Source organism: Rutilus rutilus, assembly GCF_951802725.1.
Source record: "Rutilus rutilus genome assembly, chromosome: 18".
NCBI classification, from domain to species: Eukaryota; Metazoa; Chordata; class Actinopteri; order Cypriniformes; family Leuciscidae; genus Rutilus; species Rutilus rutilus.
The window spans coordinates 25,232,560-25,255,509 of NC_140231.1; the positions used below are offsets into that span (position 1 = coordinate 25,232,560).

A 22,950-nucleotide genomic window follows, 5' to 3' on the forward strand; every position below is an offset into this window, starting at 1 on the left:
AAAAACTAAATTATGATTGTTTTAACAAATAAAACCTGGTTAAAATAATAATTACATCAAAATAAAAGGATAAATATTGTGATATAATGTTAACATGTAGAATATGCAGCTGTATGCATGTTGACTTTAATGCTTGCTGGTATGCTCTGAAGTTCTCTCGTAAAAGAGACATCACGATGGGCTCAATTAATTTAGGATTTAAGTACTGAAAGGATTGCAGTAAATGCTAAATATGATCAGCTGTTGACAGGGTCACTGGATTATGCTGTGCTGGATTACACTGGTGATGCTTTAGTGGTTTTGTATCCCGATGATGACTAAGCTGATTTTGGGAGAAAATCTGTGGAATTTTGTTGAATGGATTTAATATGGTGAAATGTGTTAAACAGAGCTGAGAGTACTAAATTTTTCTACAGTTTTTTTCAAATGTGTATTTTTACCTATACATTGTCAGTCAGTAAGTTTCAGAAACCCAAAGATAGCGGGATTTGGATAGTTTACCCAAAACCTAAAATGATAACAGACTTTACTAAGCCGCCTCATGTCATTCCAAACATGTACAGACTTTTTTTTTTTTTTTTTGTCTTTCTATGGAACACAAAATAGGAAATTTTGATTTTGATTTAATTTTTTTGCTCATGCAATGGAAGTCAATGAGCACCATAACTGTTTGGTTAACAGCATTCTTCAAAATATCTTCTTTTGTGTTTCAATAGGTTTGGAACAACATGAGGGTTAGTAAATGTTGACAGAGCCTTCTTTTTTTGGGTGAACTATCCCTTCAAGTACTCAAAACTCTTCTGTCTGATTTAGTGAGTTCATTTAGATTCTTCAGACTGATTTAATCCTGTACTTGGTTTTGGAGTCTTTTTGAACGATTCATTAATAGAACGGGTCATTCGCAGCACGTCGTGCCTAACACCATCCTTCAGCTGTGACTGTATTCACAATGTGGGCCTGCCAATGACCAATGTGTGTGTGTTTTTTTGCAGAGCAGCTCGTGCATTTGGAGAGTACCTTCACACCCATCCTGAGAACCGCAACGGATCAGGTCAGATATCTCCATTCCTCTTTCTTTCTTGCGGTTTCTCTCAACTGTTCTTTTTTATCTGGTCCATTTAGAGCCTGTGGTGTTCTCAGACTCCAGGCTCGTTCATGTTTCATGAGCCACTTCTTGATGTAGTTTGTGTTGTCTCATCTGTCTTTTTCTCTGTGCATCTCTTGCTGTTTCTCACTTGTCCTTCTTTATTTCTCTCTGCATCTGTCCTAATGTTTGATTTGAAGATCACTTACTGTCTGACACCCTCGTTGGCCACGACTCTGATTTCCCAGACAGCCTGTGTGCACAGAACAACAACTTCCACAGCTGCACCCTCCAGGGCTCCTCCATCAGCGACGACCCCAGCTTGATCAACCCCGCCGTGGGCCTCCTGGAACCGCCACCTCCGACGACTTCCTCCAAGAGCCGACTCTCCCTAGAGCGCAGCTTCTCGGCAGAGGAGGACCAGCAGAAGTGTGTGGAGTGCTCCCTGCAGCCTGCCCGGGTCTATACTATCACTGGAGAGAGCGGCATGCTGGGATCCAACCGGGGAAGCAAGGAGAACCTGGAGCTTGAGGTCTTGAAAGAGGGGCGGGAGGCGTGTCATGCCCAAGTACTTGCCCAGCCCTCTACGTCCTCCAACTCGTCATCTCCGACTCAGCGCCACCACCATCATGGAAGCGGAAGCGCAAGCGGAAGCGGAAGTGGAAGTGGAAGTGGAAGTGGAAGTGGAAACCACCATCACGGCAACCACCATCATGGCAACCACCAACATGGCGGAAATGGCGGGACCAGTGGAAGCAGCCCCCACCAGCACATCTCCGTTGCTGGAACGTCGCACCATCAACACGGGGCGTCCCATCACCACCACCACCTTTCCCAGCCTCTGCAGAGCTCAGTCAGCGCGCACAATATTCGCGGCTGGGGGGAGGGAAAGGACTGTGGCCTGGCGTGTGAGTCCTGTCCCGGGGCTCCGTCACGCAGCCAGGGCTCCCTGGACCTGGAAAGCAGCACCCGAGAGGCAGGCAAGCAGCGCCGGCCACCACTAGAGCGGATGTGCAGTGTGGACCGCGTGACTGGGCTAGAGAGAGGTGAGAGGGGGAGAAAGGCAGGAGAGAGAAAGAGAGAGAGGCTCTGGCCGAGGGGAAGGGGTGGGTTTCAGCCAACAACGGGGGGCGTCGATGTGTTCGATGTGCCGTGGTCTGTATTTTTCCCACTCTCCTGTGTCTCTCTCCTCTCTCCTGTGTGTCTCTTTTGTGCTCTCTCCCTCTGTGGAGTGGACCGTGTGTGTGTGTGTGTGTGTGTGTATGTTGTTGCTGGTGAATCTGCACACAGTGGCCCCAAAAAGTATTTGGACACTTAAACTACACTTAAATGAATGTTTGAATGCAGAGTTTTATAAATACAGAGGTCCCAAAAGTGAGCTTGCTTCGGGGGCATGCCACCCCCATTTTAACACATTTCAAGGTAAAAAAAATAGGATAACAATAGCTTTAAAATCATGTCAGTGGGCAGTAGCATAAATTATTTGTCAATTCCTGCTCTTCCTCTCTCATCTCCATCACTTTTTGTCTTTCTATCTCTTTCTGTCTCCTTATCTTGCCCTGTATCTCTTCCCTTCCCAAAGCTGAGCTTTGACTGATGCATTGAAGAAAGTAAACACAGGGTCAACTGATATTTATGTTTCATGAATCATTTTCTTAGACAAGTGAGGCCACCAGAAAAGCTAGGTAACTATGTTTATTAAATTAATTCACAATATCTGAACATTCATTATTAATCTTATGCCAAGTATGATGAAAACGGCTTTTCAATTCAAAATGGTGAAATGAAATGTTTGGTTTTAGCTAATTTCATCTTTATGTCCATTAACTGAAGCGTCGTGCTGGAATTCACACTCAGCACAGCAGCTTCTGTGAACATAAAACCTGCCTAATTTGATTAGTCATCTCAAACATTTTTACGCTGATAAGAGCTATTTGATTTGGTTATCGTGGCATTGTGCAATATTCTTGCAGCACCAAAGTAGAGTTAATATTAGGCAATTATTTCACATCCTTTATTATATACACCTTATTATATACACTTAAAAATACCTCAATGGTACGGCCATGCTACTTAAATATTATACATGTTCTCATGAGACTATGTGAAGGAATCGCTTACCAACTTTGAGCAAAGTCAGAAACTTTCATCATCAAGTTAAGCAGGTAGTTTTCCAATAGTCTTGAATCAGCAGATTAAACATTTCTTTCTTTTTTGAGTACATTGTACAAGGTCTGACAATTGAAAACCTGACACAAACAAGTCATCTGCTACTGTCTGTCTATACCTGGATGACTTACTCTTGATGTACTGGCAACAACCCACAGATGCATCATGGATGAATAACTAGAAGTTCAGTAGTCTAGAACAGCAGACATATCACAAAAATGACAATTTAGACAGCTTTACAGCTCAAATAAAACACAATTTTGCAGATCTGTTCAAAATTGGAGCTTCACATTTTTTATTGCTACTATTATTTCTATTGCAAGTGGTGCTGTTTTTTTGTGCTTTTCTGAATTGAGCTTGTTTTGAAAGTGTCATTAGATGACAAAATTATCAAACCAAGTGACATTTATTTTTTTGTAAAGTAGCACAGTGTCGTTTATATATTTATATATACTATTATACAGTTAAATGTAATAACAAATATAGCTGAGAATAGTAAAGCTAGCATAATTTGGGTGCTAATTTGCTTTGATATTGTGTTGTCTAGTGCAGTGAAATTCCTACATTCCTACTGAGCGAGTGTGGCTTACGCATCCAAATGCTTTTTGGGGCCACTGCATATGTTTGTTCAGTTTGACACAATTCATACATTCAGATGCATCATTTCAACCATACTAATGTGGTCCCTATATGTCTGTTTCTAACCAGACGATAACAGTTGGTTCCCTAAAGACAACATGTTCAGCTTTCAGACTGCTACCACGACCATGCAGGCGTGAGTACTCACTTCATTGCACACACACACTGAAGTTTGAAGCCCATATTGACCTCAAGTACAGATGGCACAACAGGTGTATCGCCACTAACACTCATTCATTTGTGACATTTACTGTCAAACTGACTCAGAGAGCCGACAAGTACACGATGACCACACACACTTTCTTCAAATGTGGTTATCTAAGCATTCTGTCTGTCTTTCTCTCTCCTTTTTGTCTGCCTCGCCACTCTGCTCTACAGGATTTCGTGAGTATCCCTTTTGTACCCTTTAAATGTCACAAAATGACAGTGTGTGATATCAAACGCTAGCTTCTGCACCACCATCCCTCCAGTCCCACCTCTTCAGCTTTATTTACAATTCTCAATCTTTGAAATAAATCTTTGAAATAAATGAAAAGAAGCATTTCTATCTGAACAGGATTAGATTTTTTTTTCTGCAATTGCTCTATAATTTCGAATTGTGTGAGAAAAACACCAACCTGTTTAAAATCACACATTACGTCTATGAAACAAACATTTATTGAATCTTCTCAGGGTAGCTCAGAGGAAACTGCCATTTCAGCGCCGTCAGTATGATGAAACTGAAGTAAAATAATTTTTACCTTGATGTATGAAATAATCACATTGCGCTTGGTTTGAAAACCTGAGGGAATGATTGATGATGTTGCTTTAGTGGTGTGTAATGCAGTGATGCATTTTGATTCAGGAAATAGCTTCGAGAAACATTTGATAGGCTGGTCTGGATATTTCTGATTACCTCAGCAAGAGACAGAGATGTGGTTGTCTTGGATGGTTTAGAAATGCTGACAGATGCTGATGCTGATCATCTTTTGACTTGAGTTGATAATCTAGAAATGTTAAGTGCCCCACGGGATAATTTGGTTTTGTGAATCATAAAACAGCATGTTGGATTGCAGGTGTGTGAAATTTATTTATTTGCTTATATTTTGTTTACTTAATTACATCTTTTATTTAATTGTAAGAAGAAATTGAGGCTCTGGATTGAATTTCAATCCGTAGGTGATGCAGTTAGTTATGTTATCAGGAAGAAGGTCAAGATATTCTCTTATCAACACATCAACAATAAATAAACAGTCTTTTGATGTTCTGTGCAAGCCTGTGTCGGCAAGAGTCCCGTTCATTTATACTTTAATCCAATCCGAAGCTCTGCTCGTGGCTTTATTTGCCCAGAAGGAGCTCTTCCTGATTAACCCCAGGCTAACACTGCCCCTTCATGAGCATGGCTCTAACCTCTAACCGCACTCAAGCGAGCCTTGCCCTCTGCCATTAAAGCTGTGTCACCTCCTGCCAGGGTTTTCCGGAGTCTAGCAGAGAGAAAGAGGAGAAAGAGTGAGGTGGAGTCAGCCGCCGCCATCCAGAGGTACTTTGTTGAAGCCCTGTCATTTATCGCTGCCTTTATTCCTGTCAGACAGAGAAAGAGCTTTGGCAGTACAGCCCTATCTATCTATCCATCCATCCATCCATCCATCCATCCATCCATTGCATAAAAGGAGGTGTTTATTCATCCATCCGCCCATCCATCCATCCATTACATAAAAGGTGGTGTTTATTCATCCATCCATCCACCCATCCATCCATTACATAAAAGGAGGTGTTTATTCATCCATCCACCCATCCATCCATTACATAAAAGGAGATGTTTATCCATCCATCATCCATCCATCCATCCATCCATCCATCCATCCATTACATAATAGGAGGTGTTTATCCATCATCCATCCATTACATAAAAGGAGGTGTTTATTCATCCATCCATCCACCCATCCATCCATTACATAAAAGGAGGTGTTTATTCATCCATCCCCCATCCATCCATTACATAAAAGGAGGTGTTTATCCATCCATCCACCCATCCATCCATTACATAAAAGGTAGTGTTTATTCATCCATCCACCCATCCATCCATTACATAAAAGGAGGTGTTTATCCATCCATCCATCCATCCATCCATCCATCCATTACATAAAAGGACGTGTTTATCCATCCATCCGTCCATTACATAAAAGGAGGTGTTTATTCATCCATCCACCCATCCATCCATTACATAAAAGGTGTTTATTCATCCATCCACCCACCCATCCATCCATTACATAAAAGGAGGTGTTTATTCATCCATCCACCCATCCATCCATACATTACATAAAAGGAGGTGTTTATCCATCCATCCATCCATTACATAAAAGGTGTTCATCCATCCATTTCATAAAAGGTGTTCATCCATCCATTACATAAAAGGAGGTGTTCATCCATACATCATCCATCCATCCATCCATTACATAAAAGGAAGTGTTTATCCATCCATTACATAAAAGGAGGTGTTCATCCATCCATCCATTCATCCATCCATCTTCTTTCTTTCCTTATTCTTTGGCGAGAACCACCTTAAGCACTCTAGTCCCTAATTTGCTGTGTTGTTGGGTTGAGATGAGACTCAGATTCGAATGGTTACAACAAACCTTAGCATTGCTTTTTGTTTCTCAGTCACAAACCACCTTTTTAGTGTTGTGTAACTGAGTGTTGTGTAACTGAGGTGTTGACTGAATAATGCAAGTTGAAAGGAAAATGCAGCTGCTTTAACCTCAGAAATAGGGGGTTATTAAAAATAACCAAGCCACTGTAAACATGACCACAAGAGATATTATAGACATTCCCAATACTAAACAATGTCTCTGATGTTCAGGTTAATTCAGTAAAACAAATGGAATTGAAATAAACATGTTAAAATGCAAATAAATGTAAAAAAAAGTTTTTTTTACAGTGATGTTCCCTTTTTAAAATGTTCTGTGCTTTTCGAACTACACCATAGTGCAGCTTCTGCCAACCGGTTATATCAGCATTCAATTGAATTAGTAAACTGTAATCCTAATTTGGCTTTTTACCTGGTTTTCAGCAAATCGGTTATGACTACTGGATGAGCATTACGTCAACTAATTAATATTCATGAGCCATGCTGATAAGGTTTATAATCCCATCCACACACACATTTTATCATTTCTAAGCCTCTTTAAAGCCACAGGGAAAACGGCATATATTGCATAATAGTACAAATTATCATAAAGTATATTGATCTGATCTATTAGCATATTCTTCATATAATCAATAAAGTTGTTGTTGTTGTTGTTGTTTTTAAATAGATTATTTGGCCTTTGTTTTTTAGCCATTATGTTTCATTCAGAGTCCTCTCTAAGGATCAGGGATAATTGAAACAGGAACAGATGGTCATAGTATCACAGTAACAGATGATTCAGGAGTATATTGTTGGATAGGGGTGGTGTGATGCGTCTCTGGTAAGTCAGCCCTATGAGACAAATGATAGACTGCAATCATACATTCAGGAGAAGGAGGGAAGGACAGAGAGATAATGAAAGGGAGAGAGATGAAAGGAGGAGAGTTAGAATCTGAATGAGTGGAAGACAAGGCTAGCATACGATTACATAATCAGAATTGCTCCTGTGGGTGGGGACGAATAGGAGCCGGAAAGGTCATATTGAACAGCAGTCTAGAGCAGCCAGCCAGATGTCTCCCACAATGCACAGCTGCTGTAGGGGAAAGACAATGTGGTATGGAAGTAATAGCTGAAAGCTGAGGTGACCAGAAAAAACACATCATTCACCTGAAATTGAAATTTGTCATCAAAAAAACGTATGTCCTCATGTCCTTCGAAACCTGAATGACTTACTTCCATAGAACTTAAATAAAAATACTTTGCGGAATGTCCAGCTGCTCATTTTCATTCTATAAAAGTGAATGGGGACTAGAGTTGTCAAGCTCCAAAAATGGCATGGAAAGCACAATAAAATTAACTCATGAAACTTTCTCACTATATTTCAATTCTTTAAATATATTTTATACCAGAGGATAACTTTATATGGCAAATTTATGGTGCTTTTTATGATTTTTGAAGTGCGATCGCTCCATTATAGAGTATATAGAAGAGTACCCAAGATGATAATAATACAATACATTTAAATGTATTTAAATAAATCCTAATATTGGTTTAAATAGCGAAATATTGCTTTCTATGATCCACAAAATAACAAGTGGTGCTCACTGCAGATCAAAATGATGTCCAGCTCCACCTCTCTGGACCTAATGGGTGGAGTTATGTTTAGCGATAAGGTTATGGATAGGGTTATGGTGTAGTTGACCTAATGGGTGGAGTCATGTTTAGCGATAAGTTTATGGATAGGGTGTAGCTGACCTAATAGGTGGAGTTATGTTTAGCGATAAGGTTATGGATAGGGTTATGGTGTAGTTGACCTAATAGGTGGAGTTATGTTTAGCGATAAGTTTATGGATAGGGTGTAGCTGACCTAATGGGTGGAGTTATGTTTAGCGATAAGGTTATGGATAGGGTTATGGTGTAGATGACCTAATGGGTGGAGTTATGTTTAGCGATAAAGTTATGGATAGAGTTATGGTGTAGTTGACCTAATGGGTGGAGTTATGTTTAGCGATAAGGTTATGGATAGGGTTATGGTGTAGTTGACCTAATGAGTGGACTTATGTTTAGCAAAAAGGTTATGGATAGGGTGTAGTTGACCTAATGGGTGGAGTTATGTTTAGCGATAAGGTTATGGATAGGGTTATGGTGTAGTTGACCTAATGAGTGGACTTATGTTTAGCGAAAAGGTTATGGATAGGGTGTAGCTGACCTAATGAGTGGAGTTATGTTTAGCGAAAAGGTTATGGATAGGGTGTAGTTGACCTAATGAGTGGAGTTATGTTTAGCGAAAAGGTTATGGATAGGGTGTAGCTGACCTAATGGGTGGAGTTATGTTTAGCGATAAGGTTATGGATAGGGTTATGGTGTAGTTGACCTAATGGGTGGAGTTATGTTTAGCGATAGGGTTATGGTGTAGTTGACCTAATGAGTGGACTTATGTTTAGCGAAAAGGTTATGGATAGGGTGTAGTTGACCTAATGAGTGGAGTTATGTTTAGCGAAAAGGTTATGGATAGGGTTAGGGTGTAGTTGGACAATTTAGCTCTCCATCACATCCAGCAAGAGGAAGCTGGACGTCAAGCTCCACTCATTGGCTTTGCAGTGAGCAGCCTCTCCAAAAAAAGAAAGTCATATGGGTTTGGAACAACAAGAGGGGGAGGAAATGATGATAGAATTTTCATTTTTGGTAAAATATTTATTTAAAAATGGAAAGGGGCATGATTGAGGAAATATAATTATTTAACAGCGTGAGAGAGGGGGTGATGAAATTAAAGAGCTAATAGAGGAGCAGTGATTGCAGACATGGGACAGAGAGAGTGAGAGAATGAAAAGAGACAATGGTGAAGAAAGGCTCTGACTCATCCTCAGCTGCGGGGGCGAGGGAGGTTTCTCTCTCTCGCTCTCTCTCTCTCTAATGCACGTGGGTGTAAATAAGCCGTAAGACAGACAGAAAAGGAGATTTCTCCATATCTCCCTCCTCTCACAGGTGGGCACAGCTCTGTCACATGTGTAAACAGAGGCCTTTTTCTCTCTTCCTCTGCTGTTTCTGCTTCACTCTTCCTGTCCTCTCATTACTTCCCTTCCAATTAGTGATGATCTACAATGTAATTATGTCACAAAACAGGACACTTTGAGAAAAACAGAACAGACTCAATAAAATTACATTTTCCAACACAATGCACGGGCTAATGAGGATCTGCTTCCCCAGTGCGCTAGCCATGTGTAGAACTGCATTTCTGCCAAGAGTGTTGTTTTTGTTTGAACAAGGACTATAAGGCCCAAATTTTAAGTTGCGTCCCAAATGACGTACTATGCACTTACTGTATATATGTGGTATAAAAGGTTACTTTGTCATCCATCGGAGTCTGATAAATAAGCCCTTCCCATTTGGCTATTTAATGCTGCAACTGTTGAGTGCATGAGGTCCAACATTTCACAATTCATTTTTTGTTCAGTTAAATAAGTGCATCAACCGGTATAAAGTGCCCTTTTTCTTGTTGGAATTTTCAGTGTGAACACACTACTTACACTGTTTATACTACAAAATTGCTTAGAATAGTGCAGAAATACGCAATGAACGCAAGTGCTTGAATTCATGTGTTAATGGAAATGTTCTGAAATGTATTCAAAGGGAATTTATAATGCTTCTGTCTTCTGTCTGCCGTTGTATCTGTCCCCCAGCCAACATTTGTATGTGGGGCCCATATGGGTATGAAATGGGCTGAAAAATGGGCCCCATGTAGGATTGTCCGCGGGTTCCATAATGGCCCCATGTTAATTGCCCAGATGGATTTCATGTAGGATTGCACTTGGTACTAGGTGGGACCCAAGTGGGCAAAATGCACAAGACCCATCTCTGTCCCAGCTTTAACCCAGTAGATATTTGTATGTGGGGCCCCTGTGGGTTTAAAATGGGCTGAAAAATGGGCTCTGTATGGGATTGTCCACGGGTTCCATAATGGCCCCATGTTAATTGCCCATATAGATTTCATGTAGGATTGCACTTGGTACTAGGTGGGGCCTAAGTGGGCAGCATGCACAAGACCCATCTCGGTCCCAGCTTAACCCGGCCGACATTTGTATATGGGGCCCATGTGGGTTTGAAATAGGCTGAAAAATGGGCTCTGTATGGGATTGTCCGCGGGTTCCATAATGGCCCCATACCAACTGCCCACATGGATTTCATATAGGATGGCACTTGGTACTAGATGGGACCCAAGTGGGCAAAATGCACAAGACCCATCTCTGTCCCAGCTTGTCCCAGTAGACATTTGTATATGGGGCCCATGTGGGTTTGAAATGGGCTGAAAAATGGGCTCTGTATGGGATTGTCCGCGGGTTCCATAATGGCCCCATACCAACTGCCCACATGGATTTCATATAGGATGGCACTTGGTACTAGATGGGACCCAAGTGGGCAAAATGCACAAGACCCATCTCTGTCCCAGCTTGTCCCAGTAGACATTTGTATATGGGGCCCATGTGGGTTTGAAATGGGCTGAAAAATGGGCTCTGTATGGGATTGTCCACGGGTTCCATAATGGCCCCATATTAATTGCCCAGATAGATTTCATGTAGTATTGCACTTGGTACTAGGTGGGGCCCAAGTGGGCAGCATGCACAAGACCCATCTCGGTCCCAGCTTAATTGTCCACCCCTTACTAGTGTTTTAACCATTACAATTAAGTGTACAGTTGTCATGGGTATAGAAGTACAGTTGTCATGGAGTAACAGACATGTTGGAGGTGTGGGACAGACTCTACTGCAGTGGCATTTTTCCCTGTCTGCTTTCTTAGTCAGCTGGAGAGATGCCAAATGGCTCAAAGAAATACACGCTCGCTGGTTCAATATTGCACAGGAGTGCACACAAGCAAGGACGTCTGCTCGAGTCTCCGTCAGCCTACGTGGTGCAAATATTTGGCGACGCGCTTGGGTTTCATATGGCCTTCAAAATATGTTTGCTCTTTTGAATAACCCAAGGGAAATCTCTTCACGTCTTCAAGCGCGGATATGATGCGATTTATTGACTGCCGAGCAAAGGGTTTTTGGTGGAATGTCACACACATGCTGTTGATGTTTTCATGTGCTCTTGATGACCTGATTTATCCTTCTTCCACTTTTTTCTGTCTTCAACTGATTTCTAGGAATTTCCGGAAGCATTTAAGAATGGTGGGCAGCAGAAGAATGAAAGCACAAAGTGAGTCTATGTGTGAATATGCAGTATGAATGATTGCACAGCTCCATTTGTGTTTGTTTCATGTGTTTTTGTTTGCGCATGTGATGCATTGCTTTGCGAATGTAGGTTAGCATGTGCATGTGTATATTGGGAATGTTTGTGTGTTTGTATGGAGGATGATTGACAGTTTTGCGTCATTGTAACCAATAAAACAACAATTGAGGATTGGTCGGTTTTGCTTCTGTGTGTGTGATTCAAGTGCAGCAAAGGACAAATGGTTGTTGGTGTGTTTGAGTGTACTGAATGTGCTGCGGCTCACAGCCTGTGAGGATCATGGGGCGTTGCGTGCGTGTGCGTGTGACCATCTCTCCACTTCACTAGCATTTGCAGAGCGCAGGGCGAAGAGTTTCAACCGATCCTGGAGCGATCCGACCCCTGTCAAACCAGACTCCCTACACGACTCAAAAGACAGTGAGTCCACCTGTACACTCACAAACACACACACACGGACACCTACATGCCACTTTGACACACTTAGCGTTCCCATATGTCAAGATCACTATATAAAATGATTGACAGAACCAGTTAATACTTATACTAAAGTTCAAAAGCTTGGCGTCAGTAAGATTTTTTTTTTAATGTTTTTGAAAGAAGTCTTTTATGCTCGCAAAGGCTGCATTTATTTGATCAAAAATACAATAATTATACTAATATTCTAAAATATTATTAAAATTTTCAATTTTTTAAGTTTTCTGTGTTATATATTAAAATGTACTTTATTCTGTGATAGCAGATTTTTCAGCATCATTACTCCAGTCTTCAGTGTCTATGCACATTTCTTATTATTATCAATGTTGCAAATGGTCGTGCTGCTTAATATTTTTATGGAAACCAAGGATTTTTGGATGAATGGAAAGTACAAAAAAAACAGCTTTTATTTGAAATATATAATTTTTTGTTGCACTGCAAACATCTTTTACCGTCACCTTTGATCTATTTAATGCATACTTGCTGAATATAGGTATTATTTCTTAAAAACAATCTTACTGACACCAAACTTTTGAATGTTAGTGCACAAAAAATCCTCAGAAGCCTTCTTGGAAGTTCTTGCAGACCCTATGGAACACTTCTATAACCCTCACATACACAGTCTCGCAGTGACGTGCCTCCCCTGCTCTTGATGCTGATCCTGTTTGTCTGTCTTCCCTTGAGCGTGGTTCTGTCCCGAATATGTGCTCCTCTCTTTCTCTCTCTGTGAGTATATGTCCTGCCTGGAGCGTCTGAACTCTGGAGATGTATGTGTGTGCACACTAGAATTCTGTGTTAGCATGTTAACTCTGTGTGTAGTTTGTCTTTGGACTTATTTTTGTCATCATATTTAATCTTCACACCTGTGTCTTTGGGGAGCCTGATGAACGATTGCAAACTTAAAGTTGTAATATTTGTATGTTTGCTTTTCTCTGTCCATTTTCTCTCTCTATAGCTGCCTGGTTTTCTGTGGTGCTGGTTTTCTAATGGAGTTTTTTTTTTTTTCCTTTTACTGTCTATCATACTATTGACATTACTGTCAGTCATTTACAGTTTTATATTTGTAACTCTAATTAGGTGTACTGTATATTTAAATGAACTGCAGTCAAACAAGTGATTCAGGATTGAATTTTTTAAATGTTTTTAATCATACTTAGTGTGAAGAGGCTTTCACAGTAAATTCGTGAAAAGCATCTTACCTTCTTGCCTTTTTGGCTGTTAAAGGGATAGTTCACCCAAAAATGAAAATACTGTCATCATTTTCTCACCCTCATGTCATTTCAAACCCACAATTTGTTCATTTTTTCGTGGAAAATGAAGGAATTTTGATCTGTTCACACAAAGTTATCATATGAATTCAGACCAGAGTTATTTTAGTATTATTTACTATTATAGTATTTATCAATATTTTGAATTGACTTTTATTTTTATATTTCCAGGTTTTATTTGTATTTTAATTGCCTTTTTAATTGCAATTAAATGTATTTATGTATATGTATTTTTTTTTTGTCTTAAATTTATTTCTACATACCGCTTTCCAGTACATTTCTATTTATTAATACAGTTTAAGTTTTATTTAAACTTATTTTGTTTCATTCAGTTGCAACATCAAATGTTTTAAGTTTTAAGTTTGTAAAAAAAAAAATTCATCTAATATTTGTCTTATTTTATTTCAATTAGCAAAAATGATTTTCAATATTTTACTTGAAATTTTACTTGAAATATTAAGCAATATGAAATGTAGATAATGTCACATTAACTACTTTTATGATGTAAAAGTAAAAAATACTTTTTGTGGGGTTTGTTTTTTATGGTTTTTTTTGGAGCTTGACAGCCGTGTTCACTATTATCCTTCTGTGGGATGTCCTCAAAAATTCTCTTTATATGTTCCACATAAAAATATAACAGTATAAAGGTTTGGAATAACATTTTTGGGTGAACTTTTTCTTTAACAGAATATGACTCCTAACATGGAAACAAAACTAAGAGTGAAAGTTCACATCTCAATTACTGCAGTCCATGTAATATATATATATATATATATATATATATATATATATATATATATATATATATATATATATATATATATAATTACTGTATCTATCTTATCTTTGTCTCTTTATCTCAACCTTTCTCTTTCTCCACCACTATTCTCATCTTCTCATTCCTCTCTTGTCACTTCGTTCCTTTCTCCTCTTTGTGTTTATTCTGCTTTGCCTGTGTCCATCATTGAACTGTCCATCTCTGCTGTGTTGTGTGGTGCCACAGGTGGGGATCTGCAGACCACCTGCTGTACTCCAGACGAGGGCGGATGTGAAGACATGGACTGGGAGGAGGAGAGAGAGATGGAGAGACTGGCATGTGAGGGGGACGACTTCATCCCTCCTAAAATTATGGTATGTTTTATTGTAGTTTAGTTTTTATTTAAAGTATATAGTTTTTATTTTTACTTAATTTAACTTAAAGGAATGGTTTACACCAAAATGAAAATATCCTGATTATTTACTCACCTCAAGACCATCCAAGATGTATATGACTTTCTTTCCTCAGCCAAAAAGAAATGAAGGGTTTAATAAGGAGAAATAAGGAGTTTTCTCCTTCTAATGCAAGGGAATGGTTCAAAATCCATACTTAGGCAGCTTCAAAGGGCTCCACATGGGTCTTCTCTAGCCAAACAATCAGTCATTTTCAGGGGGAAAAAAACGCTGCAAAGCAAGTTCACAAGATGTTTGAGTTCACGACCTCTCACGTGTATGCAAGTTGGGAAGGTCACACGTGACGTAAATTGAAAGAATTGTTTACAAGTGTAGAGAAGGAGCTCTGTCCAAAATAAATGGTTGTTGCTGTGTATTAGTATTTGTTTCATTATATTGTTAAAAATGGCTCGTTTGTGAGTGTATCCTGGATGTAAACTTTTCTTGTAAACAATGGCGCCTACGTTACGTGTAACCTTCCACACGTGCATACATCACATGAGAGGTCGTGAACTTAAGGAGAGCTGTCAGTCAATAAATGGGAAAACAAAGTAACTTGCATTACTTATTTGAAAAGTAATGCAAGTTACAAAAAGATATTTTGTTGTCAATTTTAAAATAACGAGTTGAAAAAAGTAATCTTGTGAACGTGTTTTGTAGAGCTGGACCAAGGCGAGCATTTGTAGTTAAATTATATAATTAAAAAAAAAATCTGAAAATGACCAGTGTTGGGGGTAATGCGTTACAGGTTGTTATGTAATCAGATTACTGTGTTTTATGTAATCAGATTACTTTTTTCAACTTGTAAAGTTAAAATTTACAACAAAATATCTTCTTGTAACTTGCATTACTTTTCAAATAAGTAATGCAAGTTACTTTGTTTTCCCATTTATTGACTGACAGCTCTCCTGTCCACATGTTGAGAGAAATTAGTTTTTTTGAGAAACTCTTGTTGAAAGTGCTGAGGCGTTGTGTGCGCTGTTTAAACCGGATGGCTATTGGCTAGGCTCATCTCACTTGCACAAAAACAGATATAGTATTCCTCCAAATGAATGAAAAACAGTGAAATGCAAACTCAAACCTACAATATTTAAATGTTGAATATCACAAATATATTGTGTTTTTAATCTCACTTTACTAGATCAACATCACATTTGTTTCCTTTTTTCATTTCCTTTTTTATTTCCTTTTTTATTGCTGAAGTAAGAGTTTTAAACTTTCTCCTGCGTCCTGTTCTTCTTAAATCCAGAATGGCAGCACAGCTGAAAGTTTAGTTTGAGCTGCGCCCTCTACTGTACAGGTGTGAATTTACATTTCCTTCGACCTGAGGCTTATTCATTACACTTTTGGTCTGAAATGGCCTTTACATTTGGTGAAAATAGAGCTTTTTTTGTTATTAAAAAACAAACAAGCAAGATTAGCCCAGGTGAGAAAAGTAATGTACCTTTATGTACATAAAAAGTAATTAAGTAATGCAATTAGTAACCTTTTTAGGGAGTAATGCAAAATTGTAACACATTTCTTTTAAACATAACTTTCCCCAACACCGAAAATGACTCATCATTTCACCTTATTCTTCACTGGGGTCACGTGGAGCCCTTTGAAGCTGCCTAAATATGGATTTTGGCCTGCCAACAATTATCTACGTTGAGCACCGTTCACTTGCATTAAATCCTGGAATGTTTTCCTTCAAAACCTTAATTTCTCTTTGGCTGAGGAAAGAAAGTCATGTACATCTTGGATGGTCTTGAATTAAATAATCTGGAATTTTTTGGAAAACATCTTGGAACATTTTTGGCTGAACTATTCCTTTAATTACATTTAATTAAAAATCCTTCATTGTAATTGATCATTTTCATTTCTGTGATTTTGTATCTTTTAGCTGATCTCATCGAAAGTGCCCAAAGCAGAATATGTTCCCAATATTATTCGAAAGGAGGATCCTTCTATTATACCCATACTCTATGTAAGTCAAACCTGTTTTTACTCTGCATCACTTAGTATGACATGACACATCATCCAAATATTACTGGTAACATCAAGTTATGTCAAACACTAGATTTCAATTTAAAGGTTACGGATTTTCGCACTTGAAACATATGGATAATGCCCTGTGCAATAAAGACAAGGTACTGTGTAGGATGAGATATAGCTGGACACGTCGCAAAATACTGTCCGGAGGTTTAGACAAACAAGTGAAGAGCAAACGACAACACGTCCTCAACTGCACAAAGAAAAGCAGGAGCCAGTAATGTTATCTAGAACGGACGAGTGCATATTAGAGATTAGTGAAATTAAGCATTATACAAAGAACATTTTCCCTTTACAATTAGTCCTGCAGTGTCGTTAAGTCTTATCTGTGCATTTGTATTGATTGCTCTTATTATTTTTATCTCCAGGATCATGAGCATGCCACATTTGATGATATTCTGGGTATGTAGATTTATGTGTGTATTGTTTGTTGTGTGTTTGATTTGTACTTTTTTGTGTATTTGAGCACTTTACCCCTTGCCTGGTGGTTTCAGTGTGGAATGACGGTGGGTTCTGTATTGATTTTTGCACCAGCCAGCATGAGGAACACAAAAACAATTGGATTCCTGATAAATGACACTGGATCAGAGAAGCAGCAATATTTTTTAGTGACTGTTTTATAACAGTGTAGGGATTAAGTTTTCAAGTCACATAAAGTCATATAATAAATCATAAATCAAACTGTGAAAGTGAATAATTATGTTAATTATATTGTTGAACTTTGTCTATTTGTTTGTGCATGCAACATATAAATATAAAAAAATTTGCTCGTTATTAAAAAAAATGTAAGGTCCCATTGGTTAACGTCATTTAATGCATTAACTAACAAATGTATCGCTCGTTGTTAGTTATTTTTACAGTATTTATTAATCTTTGTTAATATTATTTAATAAAAATACATTGTTACTTTGTGTTAGCTCAGGTCCGTTTAATAATATTAACAGATACAACTTTTGATTTTAATAATGTATTGGTCAATTTTGAAATTAAAACGAACTAAGATTAATAAATGTGTTTCATTGTAAGTTCTTTTTACCTTATGTTAACAATGGAACCTTATTGTAAACTAATATTTAAGATGAAAGGGAATATAATATAATATGATGTAATATAATGTAATATAATATAATATAATAAAAATGTGAACCTCGGGAATAAAATAAATCATTAAAATAATCGACTCAATAAATAAATAAATATAAATAAATAGCATAGAACTCTAAAATTATTTCAAACATAAAATAACAATAAGTCACAACAACAATCAAGTCATCCATCTTACAGCAAATCACTCACATTTATCAGACCTAATCAAACGCCAGATGAAATAAGTTTTTTGAAGAATTTATTTTTTGAAAGTGTCCATACTTGACTTGATCATTTTAATTGAAGGGTATGCAGGAAAATCAATATTCCAGCAATGCAAGAATATAAAGAATGCTGATATACACTCACCTAAAGGATTATTAGAAACACCTGTTCAATTTATCATTAATGCAATTATCTAATCAACCAATCACATGGCAGTTGCTTCAATGCATTTAGGGGTGTGGTCCTGGTCAAGACAATCTCCTGAACTCCAAACTGAATGTCAGAATGGGAAAGAAAGGTGATTTAAGCAATTTTGAGCGTGGCATGGTTGTTGGTGCCAGACGGGCCGGTCTGAGTATTTCACAATCTGCTCAGTTACTGGGATTTTCACGCACAACCATTTCTAGGGTTTACAAAGAATGGTGTGAAAAGGGAAAAACATCCAGTATGGGGCAGTCCTGTGGGCGAAAATGCCTTGTTGATGCTACAGGTCAGAGGAGAATGGGCCGACTGATTCAAGCTGATAGAAGAGCAACTTTGACTGAAATAACCACTCGTTACAACCGAGGTATGCAGCAAAGCATTTGTGAAGCCACATCAACCTTGAGGCGGATGGGCTACAACAGCAGAAGACCCCACCGGGTACCACTCATTTCCACTACAAATAGGAAAAAGAGGCTACAATTTGCACGAGCTCACCAAAATTGGACAGTTGAAGACTGGAAAAATGTTGCCTGGTCTGATGAGTCTCGATTTCTGTTGAGACATTCAGATGGTAGAGTCAGAATTTGGCGTAAACAGTAGGAGAACATGGATCCATCATGCCTTGTTACCACTGTTTTCTTGGCACACTTTAGGCCCCTTAGTGCCAATTGGGCATCGTTTAAATGCCACGGCCTACCTGAGCATTGTTTCTGACCATGTCCATCCCTTTATGACCACCATGTACCCATCCTCTGATGGCTACTTCCAGCAGGATAATGCACCATGTCACAAAGCTCGAATCATTTCAAATTGGTTTCTTGAACATGACAATGAGTTCACTGTACTAAAATGGCCCCCACAGTCACCAGATCTCAACCCAATAGAGCATCTTTGGGATGTGGTGGAACGGGAGCTTCGTGCCCTGGATGTGCATCCCACAAATCTCCATCAACTGCAAGATGCTATCCTATCAATATGGGCCAACATTTCTAAAGAATGCTTTCAGCACCTTGTTGAATCAATGCCACGTAGAGTTAAGGCAGTTCTGAAGGCGAAAGGGGGTCAAACACAGTATTAGTATGGTGTTCCTAATAATCCTTTAGGTGAGTGTATATTGAATAAGATGACTTTTACATTTAAAGTAAACCCAGGGTAATAGTCGAATCTTAGGGTTAGATCTGGTTTCGTTTAAATTGCCATGACCTCTCCCCAATAAGAGAAAATTTTTAAGGCCTTAGACGTTGTCAGCTTATGATCATGCATGTAAATGTGACTAGCAGTGCTGGTCATCCTGATAGTGTGTTTGTTTTTTGTGCAGAGGAGATTGAGAAGAGACTGACAGCCTACAGGAAGGGCTCAAAGATCTGGCGGATGATGATCTTCTGTCAGGTAAGAGAAAAACAAGGCCAACAAACATAGACAAAATGACAAGAAATGAGACTGCAAGTGCACCCGAGCGAATCAGCAGTGTCTGGAGGAATAATACCGCACTACTGTCTCTTCAGTTTGATGTTGTGTGTTCAGATGGACAGGGATTCACAGGTTTCTCTCTCTCAGTTCAGAGGGCAGTGCTGATCTCTCGTTTCTTTGAGTTTGATGTTATGTAAGGTTTCAAATGTGTCATTTTCTGTCTCAGGGTGGCCCAGGACACCTGTACCTGCTGAAGAATAAAGTGGCCACTTTTGCCAAGGTCGAGAAAGAAGAAGACATGAGCCAGTTAGTGAGATCCACACTTTTGTTTCTGTCACAATATTCCTTCAATGACAGAGCTATCATCAGAGGGATTTGCTTGTGTGTTTGTGGTGTACATGCAGGTTTTGGAAACGACTGAGCCGGTTTATGAGTAAAGTGAATCCAGAGCCAAACCTGATCCACATCATGGGCTGCTATGTCCTGGGCAATCCGAACGGAGAGAAGGTGCGTCAAGTTCTGAAGCAGCAAGTTCGTAGTGTTGACGTGATGCTTGTGCCTTGAGTTTCTGCATTATATTTAGAAATGGTCCCTCTGGGGCCTGCCGTGGCCATGTTCCAGCTCTCATCTCTAAAGACACACACATGCACCAACTCCATCTCTCCATTTTTCTATATAACACCTCTCCATCTGTCACCATCATGCCTGACAGCCTTTTCCCCTCAGTTATGTAACTTAAAATAACTCTTTCCTGTCCAGTATCTTTTAAAGATCTAGAGCTAGATGTCTAGAGATGTTTAAGCATTAACAGTCTGTAATTTCCATAAATGACAATACATTGACAGTGTTTTTACTATTTCTGGCTAAATACACTTTAGTTTCTGGAAACACTTCATTTTATCTTCTGCAATGCAATGAATGAACCCAATTTTGAATGTTGAAAAGTTTGTTATCTGTCAGGTTAGTTTTTTCTGAGAGTATTTAATACTTTTATTCAGGAAGGACCTATTAAATTGGTCAAAAGTGACAGTAAAGACTTGAATAATATTGCAAAAGTTTTCTATTTCAAATAAATGCTGTTCTTTTGAGCTTTCTATTCATAAAATAGTTTCCACAAAAATATTAAGCAGCCAAACAGTTTTCAACATTAAAAATCAGGGTTATTATCGACAACTAAAATGAAAACTTAAAAAATTAAAAAAAAATTGTTACATTAAATAAATATTAACTGAATAGATTTTTTTTCAACTAGTTGTCAAGCCCTCATTTCTCATTTTCTTTTAGTTTAATAAAATAACTAAAATAACTCAAACTAAAACAAAAATTAATAAGAACTATACAGACTTTTTTTTTATTACAAAATTACTAAAACTGTAACTAAAATGAAATGAAAACTGAAAATATAAAAATAAAAACAATTCAATATATTAATTAAAAACTGTAATAGTATATCAATGATACTAAAATAACGCTGATTATAAGAAATATTTCTTGAGCACCAAATCAGCATATTAGAATGATTTCTGAAGGATCATTGCCTTGACATCACAGGAATAAATTATATTTTAAAATATATTAAAATAGAAAACAGTTCTTTTAAATTGTAATAATATGTCACAATATTACTGTATAATTGATCAAGTAAATGCAGCCTTGATGAGTGTAAGAGACTATCTTACCAACTCCAAACTTTTAAACGATAGTATATGTACTTCTGTGATCACTAACATCTGATCTGAAACACTCTTGGAGAACGCAAGTCTGCGTCTTTCCTTTAGGGTCGGCCTTGACTTTCTGCTCCGTCTGTTTGGTGTTATATGACAGGAACCCGGATATTACGCCCCAATGACACATTCATGCCACCCTTGGAACCTAATGTACAAATGCGTTTCTATGGAGACGAGTTCTAAATCTCATTCGCCATGTGTCATTGCGCAAAAGGCGCCACCGTTCCTGAGAATTGCGTTTGCGTGCGTGCTTGTGATTGACACAGGGGTGATTGACTTGTGTGAGTCCGTGAACGCATGCTGGGTTATCTGCCAACAGAATCTGGCCTTGGCACGAGCATATCTATGTATGTTGATCCCAAAAGAGAACTCTCTGAATCTTGCACCATTTGTTTGTGGCGTCCTCCTTAGCGTTGTGGTCACGTTCTTATCTTTATTCGCTCTGTAAGGCACTGGCTTCCTTCTCGGGGTGAGCCGGAAGAGAAAATCTGCGTCTGTAAATTCATCTTTAATCTCTGTCTGGGCTCTGAAGCCTCTCGGAGCAGTGCATGGATCTTAAGATCTTAACTGGGTTCTTTTGAAGGTTCCTGTTTGCCCTTCCTGTCGCCCGTGTGAGATTTATCCAGGGCCATAAAGAGCGAGACTGCCATTATCCCTAACTAACCTCCTCGAGTCAAAGAGCGAGTGAAGGAGAGAGTGAGAGAGCTGTGTGAGGGGGAGGAAAAAAAGGGGATTATTAATGTCTTGGCTTATCATGTGCCAACAGCTGTTCCAGAAACTGAAGAACCTGATGAGGCCTTATTCTGTCAAGTTTGAGTCACCGCTGGAGCTCTCTGCTCAGGGTGAGACCGTCTGCATGAAACTGCTGAAATGTGCTTATGCTCACACTCCTACACGGATAAACACACACAAACAGACTCTTTCTGGCATGATTTGCAATCTAGTGGTTGTTAAAGGGATAGTTCACCCAAAACTGAAAATTATCCCATGATTTACTCACCCTGAAGTCATCTTAGGTGTATATGACATTCTTCTTTCAGACGAATACAATTATTCGTATTATTGAGTTATTTAAAGAAATGTCCTGGCTCTTCCAAGCTTTATAATGGGAGTCAATACAAGTGCATCTATCCATCATAAAAGTGTCCCAAACGGCTCCGAGTGGTTAATAAAGGCCTTCTGAAGCGAAGCGATGCGTTGGTGTTAGAAAAATATCCATATTTAAAACTTTATCGACTAAAATAACTAGCTTCCGGCAGACAGCCATACGCAACAATTTACGGCGAAAAACTTGAACTTGACGCACAACGTGTTTGAACCGCGAGAGGCGTCAAAGCTTACACTTCTCCTACATCCTACGACACACATCGTCAAGTGTTACTCTTTTGGAGTAAGTCGACTTGCGTACGGCCATCTGCCGGAAGCTAGTTATTTTAGTCGATAAAGTTTTAAATATGGACATTTTTCTTACAAGAACGCATCACTTCGCTTCAGAAGGCCTTTATTAACCCCTCAGAGCCGTTTGGGACACTTTTATGATGGATAGATGCACTTGTATGGACTAAAAAATGGTGCCCATTCACTGCCATT

General features: G+C 38.8%; 1 protein-coding gene across 2 annotated transcripts in view; it reads left to right on the forward strand.

Moving 5' to 3' along the window:
* nsmfa (NMDA receptor synaptonuclear signaling and neuronal migration factor a) overlaps nucleotides 1–22,950 on the forward strand; it is a 44,497-nt gene that overhangs the window by 16,200 nt on the left and 5,347 nt on the right. Inside the window, exons 2-13 of one of the 2 annotated variants that reach the window (XM_084386588.1) lie at nucleotides 993–1,051; nucleotides 1,285–2,130; nucleotides 3,962–4,028; nucleotides 11,641–11,693; nucleotides 12,054–12,143; nucleotides 14,472–14,599; nucleotides 16,560–16,643; nucleotides 17,077–17,110; nucleotides 19,542–19,612; nucleotides 19,860–19,939; nucleotides 20,038–20,140; nucleotides 22,127–22,202. In XM_084386588.1, coding sequence (XP_084242714.1) covers nucleotides 993–1,051; nucleotides 1,285–2,130; nucleotides 3,962–4,028; nucleotides 11,641–11,693; nucleotides 12,054–12,143; nucleotides 14,472–14,599; nucleotides 16,560–16,643; nucleotides 17,077–17,110; nucleotides 19,542–19,612; nucleotides 19,860–19,939; nucleotides 20,038–20,140; nucleotides 22,127–22,202 — 1,691 coding nt within the window. The remainder of the gene's footprint in view (nucleotides 1–992; nucleotides 1,052–1,284; nucleotides 2,131–3,961; nucleotides 4,029–11,640; nucleotides 11,694–12,053; nucleotides 12,144–14,471; nucleotides 14,600–16,559; nucleotides 16,644–17,076; nucleotides 17,111–19,541; nucleotides 19,613–19,859; nucleotides 19,940–20,037; nucleotides 20,141–22,126; nucleotides 22,203–22,950) is intronic. The other variant, XM_084386589.1, reaches the window with a different exon arrangement.